At 45.6% G+C, this 12,209-nt stretch overlaps 1 protein-coding gene across 1 annotated transcript in view; it reads left to right on the plus strand.

The window, feature by feature from the left end:
- Positions 1 to 2,145: 2,145 nt before the first annotated feature.
- lama1 (laminin, alpha 1) overlaps positions 2,146 to 12,209 on the plus strand; it is a 291,180-nt gene continuing 281,116 nt past the window's right edge. Inside the window, exons 1-2 of the mRNA XM_072569885.1 lie at positions 2,146 to 2,249; positions 2,329 to 2,541. Coding sequence (XP_072425986.1) covers positions 2,165 to 2,249; positions 2,329 to 2,541 — 298 coding nt within the window. The 5' untranslated portion in view covers positions 2,146 to 2,164. The remainder of the gene's footprint in view (positions 2,250 to 2,328; positions 2,542 to 12,209) is intronic.

The raw sequence follows: 12,209 nt of genomic DNA on the forward strand, positions 1-12,209 counted from the left end.
AATCACTACAGTGTGGAAACAGGCTGTTCATCCCAATGGGTCCACACTGACCCTCCGAAGAGCATCCCACCCAGACCCATCTCCTTACCCTATTCCTGTAACCCTGCATTTCCCATGGCCAACCAACCTAACCTGCACATCCCTGAATACTATGTTCAATTTAGCATGGCAAATCTGCCTAACCTGCACATCCATGGACTGTGGGAGGAAGCTGGAGCACTCGGAGGAAACCCATGCAGACACAGGGAGAATGTACAAATTCCAACAGACAGTCAGCTGAGGGTGGAATCAAATCCGGGTCCCTCACGCTGTAAGGCAGCAGTACTAACTCATTTGTAATTCTTGCCCTATCTTTATCTCTCTCCTCCCCCAACCTAAGTTTATTCTGCTCTGTCTCTGCTTCATTACTTCATTTTTCTCTTACTTTTTGCACTATTTTTATTGCACTTTGGTATTTCTTTGTGAGGAACGTAAGGATTAAGACGAGCAGTCAAGTTTGGCAACTATAAAATCCATTACTCATTGGGAAGGAATGCTGGGAGTGCTTCGTTCTGCTGAGGGATACTTTCCCAATTGATGGATGTACATGATTTTTCACAGCTTGCTGGAGTGCTAAAGGATGGTGTGTGTTGGGGGGGGGGGGGGGTGAGGTGTTACAGAAATCAACTTTTTTTCCAGATGACTAGACAACTTTTTTTCCCTCCTGCAAGTTGGATGTGTCACTGATTAAATCAGCACTTATTGCCCATCCCTAGTTAAGAGTCAGCCACATTGTTGTGGACCTGTAGACCAGGTAAGGATGGCAGTTTCCTTCTCTGTTAGTGAATTAGATGGGGTTTTTGGATGCCATTAGATGAGTTTTTATTCCAGATTTTCCAGATTGGTAGGACTAAAGGAAAGGATTCTGGATTAGTGGTGCTGGAAGAGCACAGCAGTTCAGGCAGCATCCAAGTAGCTTCGAAATCGACGTTTCGGGCAAAAGCCCTAGAAGGAAAGGATGATAGTTGAGCTCAGTGGGAGATTTTCTAAAGGCAGTCGATTATTTAAAAGTAGTTTTTACATTATATATATGTGCTGAAAATTCAGTACAGTGCATGCTTTAACATGCCTCTTGTTTTAATTCCTGATATCCACACCACACATCATTTTAGAAAAAGCTTTGAACAATTATCTTGCAGAAGGAACCCCTTCAGCCCTTATTGTCTCTGCCAGCTCTCTGGGAGAGCAATTCACCTTGTTCCATTTCCCTGCCTTTTCTGCACAGACCGACAAACTTGTTCGCTTCAGATAATTAACTAAACCTCCTTTGAAGGCTCTGAATGAAAACCTTTTAAAGTATTATTTCCAAACTTTTATATTTGCCCACCCCATCCCAATTTTCTGCTCCCAGATTAATGAGATGTCAATTTATGAACACAGCATTCTGAGTTACAATCATGGATGCTATCTCTGAGCCATTTGGGCACCTCTCGTTTCCCTAACTATTTAGACATTAATATTTTTAAAATAAAATTATGCTGACAGCTTAGCCATAAATGCTCATTCATGTTTTAAGTAATTTCATCTATTGGATAATGGCTCGACTGAACTGGCTCAGTTTGAAGCAAAACGGAATAAACATTGCAGGATGTAACATTAGCAAAGTTGCAATACGAGAAACTCTACAGCACTTTATCCCAATGGTCGAAATGTGTAACTATTGATTGTGTTCGAATAGTTTTGTACTCCTCGATTCTCCTTCTGATATCAGAGAGCACAGTGTCATGCCAGGGATCTGATAATGTCATTGGCAGTTAAGTACTTTTAATTAGAGGGGGGGGGGGGAAACGGAATGATAAGGCAAATAATTCTGAACTATAAGCATAGGCAGGGAGTTAGTTAGTTTACATGATCGTTTCTGCCTTTGTCTCGTTTGGAAGGCTTTAATGCCATTTACTCATTATGAAAAATCAATTACAGACTTTATTAGTGATGAGAGGAAGGAGTAAAGGAATGCACAACCACTCACGAATCGTTATTGTCTAAGCTTTTTAAAAGTCCTCTCTGAGAGTGAGGGCTCCAGGCAGAGTGTACCATACATCCAGATGGGAAGGGGGAGTGGGAGTGGATGGGGACAGGCCAGTTGGCAATATTTGACACCTCGGCAAAAAATAAATTTAAAAAAATGTGCAAATGGTTGTTTATATACGTGAAAAACCTGCGTACAGTTTTTTTTTTGTTTTCAGGACTAGCAGGCGCAAAACAAGGAGGTAAAACCCCAGGCAGCACTCTTGATGCACCCCCTCGAACTCAAGTGGCGTGGGTCCAAAAGTGTAACTTTTTTTTCAGACGGTCGAATAACACAGAGACACAAGTTGCTGGGACATTGCAGTAGGAACGGTGCAGAGAGAGATTTAGAGCTGCCAGGAGCTGGTGAATTGTGGAAGTGTCAGACAGCACTCAGGGAGATGCAGCCCAGGAGAGTGGGAGAGCTGCAGGGAATGTGGCCGCTGACGGTGCTCCTGTTACTCCTTTGTGTCCCTGCGGAATCTCAGCAGAGAGGTAAGTGCACAGATCAGACCAAAAACAAAACACACACATATCCCTTTGAGCTAACTGCTGGGTCACAGTGTCCGAGCAGCTAGGTCAGAAGGTGAGAACAGTGAGTGAGAGAGAGAGAAGGGGGGTGCGTGCGGGGGAATAAACTCACAATCTCTTTCCCCCTTAAAAAAAAGTGGACTCTGACTCTTAAATACGTGAGGTTCGAATAAAAAGTCTACGTGAGATCAATTCAGGAACGTCCATGGGCAGGAAGGCTAATACAATCCGGAGAAAGTAACCCATTTGGAGTGAAGGAAACAAAAAGCAGTGTTTGCTCTTCAGTGATGTGGCTGAACTCTCGCTCCGATTGCTGATGCCTAGGAGTTCCAACTCTTTCTGTGTTCTTTATTTCAGCATTCTTAACATTTTTACCCCTACTCTGATTCTATGATTTGCAGCCTCGGGAATAGCCTGTGGGGGTTGGGGGTTGCAGAGTTTGCTGAGGGGTTGATAATTAAACATTACTGGCAGTTCATTTTGAGAGAAAGCTCTTATCTCCTGAGAGTTGCAGTAAGAACATCCTTGAGCCATGTGTGGCTGTAAGATTTGTGTGAGAGAGAGGTAGAGGGGAAAGGGTGTCAATTAATATACAGATTCATGTGCTCACCAGGACAAAAAAACAACTCAATTGCCACACACCTTCCCTCCATTTCTGGACGGAAATTATTGTGAAAATAAACCATTTTTCCCTTAGCCTGTTTTGATTGTCTGGACTCAGTAGGTCTGGCAGCATCTGAAGACCATGAAACAGGGGTAACACTTTGAGGCTGGTCCAATCTTATATGATGTAAATCCTTTTGTTTTAAACACCTATTTTGAGGAACTTCCCAATTTAAAAAATAAAGTCAGCCGGATTGTTTTATTTAAACTTCCCTTGGATAACGAGGCAAATTAATTGTGCGATTTGTAACAAAATATTTTCTTGCATTTGATGATTTCTGTCTCTGTGCAAAGGTTTTGTTTTGACATCTGCAGTGATCGGGGAAGACCATGCAGACAGGTTACTCTCCCGCACTCATTCCCACTTGTCTTCCTGTCCAGGAGAACTGAAGACGATTTCATTTACAATCCCATTACTCCCGCTGTTGTTTATTTTTAACAAAGGCCAGCATCATTTGCAGCGCTAACCTGTGTGTTCTGAGTTCCTCATGAACCAATGTTTTAAACAGCCCTCTGCTCGTTCCCACCGGGCCACGTTATTCCATCATCTTCCCATAGATCCTTTTATTCTGCCAGTGTGATTGCATCTGGTCACTGCACTGGCTTCCTCAATACAGTTTGGCGAATTGGTTTACTTATTGCCTGAAGGTTCACAGAAGCCCCTCAAGCTTCCACAATTTTCAATCACTGAGCGTAGAACGGTACCACTGGAACAGGCCATTCAGCCCACCATGTCTGTGCTGACCATGATCTATGTGTAAACTAATCTGATCTTCCTGCACATGGTCCATATCCCTCTATTCCCTGCCTGTTCGTGTGTCTGTCTAAATGCCTCTTAAATACTGCTATTGTATCTGCTTCTACCATCTCCGCTGACAGCGTGTTCCAGGCATGTAACACCCTCTGTCAAAAAATCTTGCCTCACACATCTCTTTTAAAGATTCCACCCCCCCACCCCCCCCCCCCATCTTAAATTTACGCCCGAAATGTCAACTTTCCTGCTCCTCGGATGCTGCGTGACTTACTGTGCTTCTCCAGCACCACCCTTTTTTGACTCTGATCTCCAGCATCTGCAGTCCTCACTTTCTCCTTTAATACCTGTGCCCCGTGGTACTGTATTTGACATTTTACCCCGGGGGAGAAGTCTATTTGTTGCCAAATAAGTGACATAATTTTATAATTGGGAAAAAGTAAAACACAGAATTGCAGGTGCTGAAGATCTGAAATAAAAGCAGAAATAGCTGGAGAAACTCCACAGCATCTGTGGAGAGAAAGCAGTTTTCTGGCTTCAGTCCAGTCCTGAAGAGTGACTGGACTCTTTTTTTTTTTCTCTCTCTCTCTCTGGTGATTCTGCCAACCCTCCTGAGTTTCTCCAGCAGTTTATGTTTTGATTTAGAACTGGGAGCTGGATTTTACCTCCGGTTCAGTAATGGAGAATTGTGGTTTTGCAGGAAGATAGTAGAGCAGGACTAGGCCATTTACCCCTGCTCATGACTCCACCCCCATTCCCCCCACCATCACACCCACTCCAGTTACAGATTCCGACCCCACTCCCAGCTCCACACCCACACCAGATCCCACCTCCCAGCCCTGCCGAGTTTTCACCATCCCCCCCAGACCTCCCCCTCACTGAGGACGAACGATCAGTCCTCAGCAAAGGACTCACCTTCATCCCCCTCCGTCCATGCATCAATGAATTTAATACACGCCGTGACATCGAACAATTCTTCCGTCAACTCCGCCTCCGAGCTTACTTTCACAATCAGGACTCCCGCCCACCTTCCGAGGACCCCTTCGCCCACCTCCAACACACTGCATCCACCTGGACACCCCGCGCTGGCCTATTACCTGCCCTCGACCTCTTCATTTCCAACTGCCGCCGGGACATTAACCGCCTCAACCTGTCTACCTCCCTCCCCCACTCCAACCTCTCACCCTCACAACGCGCAGCCCTCCAATCCCTCTGCTCCAATCCCAACCTCACCATCAAGCCAGCGGATAAAGGGGGCGCAGTGGTAGTCTGACGCACTGACCTCTACACCGCTGAAGCCAAACGCCAACTCGAGGATACCTCTTCCTTCCGCCCCCTTGACCATGACCCCACCCCCCATCACCAAACCATCATCTCCCAGATATACAGAACCTTATCACCTCAGGAGATCTCCCACCCACCGCTTCCAACCTCATAGTCCGGGAACCCCGCACTGCCCGGTTCTACCTCCTTCCCAAGATCCACAAGCCTGACCACCCTGGCCGACCCATTGTCTCAGCATGCTCCTGCCCCACTGAACTCATCTCTACCTACCTCGACACTGTCCTATCCCCCCCTGGTCCAGGAACTCCCCACGTACGTTTGAGACACCACCCACGCCCTCCACCGCCTCCAAGACTTCCGTTTCCCTGGCCCCCAACGCCTCATCTTCACCATGGATATCCAATCCCTCTACACCTCCATCTGCCATGACCAGGGCCTCCAAGCCCTCCGTTTTTTTCCTCTCCAGATGTCCCCAACATACCCTACCACCGACACTCTCATTCGTTTGGCCGAACTGGTCCTCACCCTTAACAATTTCTCCTTTGAATCCTCCCACTTCCTCCAGACCAAAGGGGTAGCCATGCGCACACATATGGGCCCCAGCTATGCCTGTCTCTTTGTTAGCTACGTAGAACAGTTGATCTTCCGTAATTACACCGGCACCACTCCCCACCTCTTCCTCCGCTACATTGATGACTGCATTGGCGCCACCTCGTGCTCCCGCGAGGAGGTTGAGCAATTCATCAACTTCACCAACACATTCCACCCTGACCTTAAATTTACCTGGACCATCTCTGACACCTCTCTCCCCTTCCTGGACCTCTCCATCTCCATTTAATGATGACCGACTTGACACGGACATTTTTTACAAACCCACCGACTCCTACAGCTACCTGGATTACACCTCTTCCCACCCTACCTCTTGCAAAAATGCCATCCCGTATTCCCAATTCCTCCGCCTCCGCTGGATCTGCTCCCAGGAGGACCAGTTCCACCATAGAACACACCAGTTGGCCTCCTCCTTTAGAGACCGCAATTTCCCTTCCCACGTGGTTAAAGATGCCCTCCAACACAACTCGTCTACATCCCGCACCTCCGCCCTCAGACCCCACCCCTCCAACCATAACAAGGACAGAACGCCCCTGGTGCTCATCTTCCACCCTACAAACCTTCGCATAAACCAAATCATCCGCCGACATTTCCGCCACCTCCAAACAGACCCCATTACAAGGGATATATTTCCCTCCCCACCCCTTTCCACCTTCCGTGAAGACCGTTCCCTCCGCGACTACCTGGTCAGGTCCACACCCCCAAACAACCCACCCTCCAATCCTGGCACTTTCCCCTGCCACCGCAGGAACTGCAAAGTCTGCGCCCACACCTCCTCCCTCACCTCTATCCAAGGCCCTAAAGGAGCCTTCCACATCCATCAAAGTTTTACCTGCACGTCCACTAATATCATTTATTGTATCCGTTGCTCCCGATGCGGTCTCCTCTACATTGGGGAGACTGGGTGCCTCCTAGCAGAGCGCTTTAGGGAACATCTCTGGGATACCCGCACCAATCAACCACACCGCCCCGTGGCCCAACATTTCAACTCCCCCTCCCACTCTGGGCCTCCTTCACCGCCGCTCCTTCACCACCAGACGCCTGGAGGAAGAACGCCTCATCTTCCGCCTCGGAACACTTCAACCCCAGGGCATCAATGTGGACTTCAACAGTTTCCTCATTTCCCCTTCCCCCACCTCACCCTAGTTCTAAACTTCCAGCTCAGTAACTGTCCCCATGACTTGTCCGGACTTGTCCTACCTGCCTATCTCCTTTTCCACCTATCCACTCCACCCTCTCCTCCCTGACCTATCACCTTCATCCCCTCCCCCACTCACCCATTGTACTCTATGCTACTTTCTCCCCACCCCCACCCTCCTCTAGCTTATCTCTCCACGCTTCAGGCACTGCCTTTATTCCTGATGAAGGGCTTTTGCCCGAAATGTTGATTTCGAAGCTACTTGGATGCTGCCTGAACAACTGTGCTCTTCCAGCACCACTAATCCAGCATTTGGCCCTTCAAGTTTGCTCCATTCATTGTGATCATGGCTGATCATCCAATTTGAGAACTATTCCCATTTATCCCCCATATCCTTTGATCCCTTTCGCTTCAAGTGCTATATCCATCTCCTTCTTGAAAGCAGGAGAAAGTGAGGACTGCAGATGCTGGAGATCAGAGCTGAAGATGTGTTGCTGGAAAAGTGCAGCAGGTCAGGCAGCATCCAAGGAACAGGAGAATCGACGTTTCGGGCTTCAGCCCTTCTTTAGGAAGCCCTTCCTGAAGAAGGGCTGATGCCCGAAACGTCGATTCTCCTGTTCCTTGGATGCTGCCTTCTTGAAAGCATACAATATTTTGGCCTCAACTGCTTGCTGTGGTAACAAATTCCACAGGCTCACCACTTTCTGGGTGAAGGAAAAAATAAGCGATTTATAGAGGTATACAGCACAGAAACAGACCCTTCGGTCCAACTCATCCATGTTGATGTGATATCCCAAACCAATCGAGTCCCATTTGCCAGCATTTGGCCCACATCCCTCTAAACCCTTCCTATTCATGTACCCATCCAGATGCCATTTAAATGTTGTAATTGTACCAGCTTCCACCACTTCCTCTGGCAGCTCATTGCATACTCGCACCACCCACTGCGCGGAAAAGGTGCCCCTTAGTTCCCTTTTAAAACTTTCCCCTCTCACCTTAAAGCTATGCTCTCTAGTTTTGGGCTCCACTATCCTGGGGAAAAGACCTTGGTTGTTCACCCTATCCACGTACCTCCTGATGCTATAAACCTAAATAAGGGCACCCTTTAACCTCTGACTCGCCAGGGAAAATAACCCTAGGCTGTTCAACCTCTCCTTATAGCTCAAATCAAATGGGCTTTTGGGTCCCAGTTGCTGATTAGAGATTGGGTAAGCTGATGATGTTGAGTTTTTCATAGGTAGAAATTGAAATCATTGGACATATTTTATGTCCCCGTGGCTAATTAAAGTACTTTGGGAATAGGCCTTTGGTTTTCGTGCATTGAAGCCCAGTATCTGGGGAGGTCATAGAATCCCTACAGTGTAGAAACAGGCCATTCAGCCCATCAAGTCCTCACTGACTCTCCAAAGAGCATCCCACCCCCTCCCTCACCCCATATTTCCCAATGACTAAGCTACCCAGCTCACACATCTTTGGACTGTGGGAGGAAGCCCATGCAGACACAGGGAGAATGTGCAAACTGCACACAGCTAGTTGCCTGAGGCTGAAATTGAACCCTGGCCCCTGGTGCTGTGAGGCAACACAGCCAACCACTGATCCACTGTACCACATGACAGATTTTTGTATTCCAAACATCACTGGCTTCGTAATCCAGAATCCAGCATCCAGACTGATGGTCCAATGCTGAATTATCATTGAGGCAGGGATATAAATATGAATAAGTCTGGAATTGGGAGCTAGTTTATTCGTCATGAACAGGAAATAATTGGGGTGGTTGCAAAAATGCTAGTTTCCCTGATACCTTGTTACACTGTTACCCTTACTATGCTCAGGTTCCAGGTGACTCCCGAAACACAGCAATGTGGTGAACTCTAACTCTGCAGTGTCTCAGTGACCCTCTTGGTTTCAGATGAGTTAGGAGTGGGTAACAAATGCAGCACCTACATGGTGGCGGGGTGGTTATGTCACTGTGCTAGAGAGCTAAGTCTATGCAGTGGTGGCAATGGTTCAAATCCCACCAGGGCCAGCTGGTGAACCTTGCCTTTAGTTAATACAGTTTGGAATGTAACATTAGTATTGGAAGTGGTTAACTATGAAAATGTTACAAGTTATTTTTAGAATCTGTCTGGTTCACTAACTCCCTTTAGGGAAAGAAATCTGCCATCCTTACCTGATCTGCTGTGCACGTGACTCCAGACCCATAACAACGTGGTTAACCTTCCCTCCGAAATGACTGAACAAGCTATTCAGTTCAAGGCCAGTTAGGGATGAGAACGATTCCCACATCCCACAAAAGCAAGAAAAGAAGGAAAAATCTAATCACAGAATATTATCTTGCACTATCTGATATACGAGAACGCGATTTTGGATTTGAATCAAGTGATGGGGAAATACATTTGCTTCTTAAACCCCAAATAGAGTTTCTCCAAGTCCTTTCGTACTTCCAGCAACTAGCATTTGTTACATTCCTGAGACATCTGGCCTCAATACAGTTGCATTAAACTTGCTCGAATGACCCACCTTTCAAAAGAAATGCTACAATTCTTTAAATATTCCTAAAGTATGCAGAAGGCAGTGAATAAAATGCAAGAAAATGATTAAATTGCAGTGAACGATACAGAAATTGTTATATCCACAGTTCTCAAACACACCTTGTGTCTCAGATTGCTTTGAGTTATAAATGAACGAACTTCATGAGTCAGGGAGTCCCATTGAAATGATTGAAGAGAAAAGTATTCCATAGACCAGAAGGCGTAATCTCAGAATGAGGAGTCACACATTTAAGACAAGAGAAGAGGAGGAATTTCTTCACTCAGAGACTTGTGAATCTTCACCACAGAGGGATGTTGAGGCTGGATCATTAAGTTCAAGAGTGAGATGGACAGTTTTAATGTGCAACGGAATCAAGGGTTGTGAGGAAAGTGGAGTTGAGGATAACCATGTAATTGAAGGATATTAGCCACGAGGAGAGATTGGACAAAGTTGGGGTTTTTTTTTTCAATTGAACATCGAAGGATGAGAGTGACATTTACAAAATTATGGGAGGCATGGATAAAGTCAAAGTTGTTTTCCCGGGTTATAAATGTTAATTACTCGGGGACATACCTTTATGGTAAAAGGGGTTAAGTTAAAAGAGATGTGACAGGCAAGTCTTTTACACAAGGGCAGGTAAGTGCCTGGGATGCACTGCCAGAGGAGGTGGTCGAGGTGGATACAATAGCAACAGTATCTTGACCGATCTCTGTATAGGCAGGCAACAGAGGGATACGGACATAATGTTTTTAATTTAGAAAGGCATTGCATGTTGGCACAATCTCAGTGGGCTGAAAGGCCTGTTCCTGTGCTGTATTGTTCTTTGTTCAGATCATCCATGATTGCATTGAATGGTGGAACAGACTTGATGGGCTGAATGTGTCAAGATTAGAGTGGTGCTGGAACAGCACAGCAGGTCAGGCAGCATCCAAGGAGCCGGAAAATCAACGTTTGGGGCAAAAGCCCTTCATCAGGAAAGGGCTGAAAGGCCTACATCTGTTCTTATTTCTGAGGTACGCAAGTCTTTTGAAAGCAGAGAAAGAGGAAGTAAGATTGGACATCATCGGCAATGTGTGGAATAGGTCTCATTAATCAGGATAAAGTCATTATACAGTATCCAGGCTACTCTTGGTGGCATTCTAAGAAGACAGATGAGGGAAGAGTGGTAAATGTTGTCTGTGTGGACTTCAGTAAGGATAAGCTGGCTGGATGGCTGGTTTGTGATGCAGGGCGATGCCAACAGCATGGGTTCAATTCCTGCACTGGCTGACATTGCCATGGAAGTTTCTCCTCTCAACCTCTCCCATTGCCCGAGGTGTGGCAACCCGCAGGTTAAACCATGACTAGCCACTTCTCTCTAATGAGAGAACGTTCTCATAGGACAGTGGCGACTTCATCTCTGACTTCCGTCCATGTCTTACCATGATAAATTTTACCTTCTACACGTGTGGCAGCCCTTTTCATAAAAATCTTCAAAGTCTTACAGATCTGCATTATCAGTTGGGGTCTCGGAACATTTTTGTCATCTGCCTATGTAGACTTCTCTCCCTGGCAACCTTTATCCCTTTTCACTTTGACCTTTCGATATACACTGCCAGGGACAGCAGCCTCTGACTAACCGTGCAGACCCAAAAAATTGCTTTTAGTTTCATACTTTTATTAACATTTTAAGAATGTCTGTCTTCCCTTCTGTGGTAATCAGATTGGTGACTATTTCAGTGAAAAGTCTGGAAGATAGGTTGTGGATTTGAACTGTTAACTTTTTACGTTGTGAGTGCCATTTCCTGCTTGACAAATTCACAGTCTTGCTATTGGACATCTGGAAGACTAATTTTCTCTAAATCTTTAAATAAATGATCTGGACCTAAAAATGAATGGGTTTATTGTCGAGCATTGAGTGAGAAATAGCCCTGCATTTAAATAATGTTTTAAGTGGAGAATTAAATTGTTTTAAATTCATGGCATAGTGGTTGTCCATACGAATAAATGAAACAAACATTTGCTTTGACATTTTTTTTTAATTCATTGTGTTTCCATTTAAAAAGTGAGAGATTTTGGGAGCTGAATCAAAGTGAAAAATTCAGACCTGGTGTTTCTGCTCAGTTGCGCTGTTGTGTTCAGCATCATTTGCCTCATTGTGCAACTGGTGAGCAAGACTGCAAACTTCAAGTGAAAAATTGGGTTCATTGAAACATGGGTTTCCACAATCCTTACAAGTCCTGCTAAAATTGAATTACTCACTGGTGCTGTCTTGATACTGTGATTTTTAAAATGCTCACTTTTTTGTGGTAAGAGCATTTCTAGCTATCTTAATCAAACCACCCTAACTTTCCACTTTTACATACGTCAAGGAAAATTAAAAACAGAACTTCTGTGAAGATTGAGGTTTTAAAACATTGCCCAATGGTGTTGGTTCATGGCATGTCTTAGGATTGGCAAGATGTAGATGAGTTAGTGTGGAAACCTGGGAGAAAATAATTCTTTCCAAAATTGCCATCTCAGCCAGAATCAAATGCATCCATAACTTAATGCATCCTATTATTTTACACCTTGGAATTCAAAACAATGCAGGACTTAAGCCCTAATGTTTGGATCCATTGATATCCTTTGGATCGTTGGATAGTCACAGTCAGTGAATCCACAGACAACCACACA

The sequence above is a fragment of the Chiloscyllium punctatum genome, chromosome 5, assembly GCF_047496795.1.
Source record: "Chiloscyllium punctatum isolate Juve2018m chromosome 5, sChiPun1.3, whole genome shotgun sequence".
Lineage (NCBI taxonomy): Eukaryota > Metazoa > Chordata > Chondrichthyes > Orectolobiformes > Hemiscylliidae > Chiloscyllium > Chiloscyllium punctatum.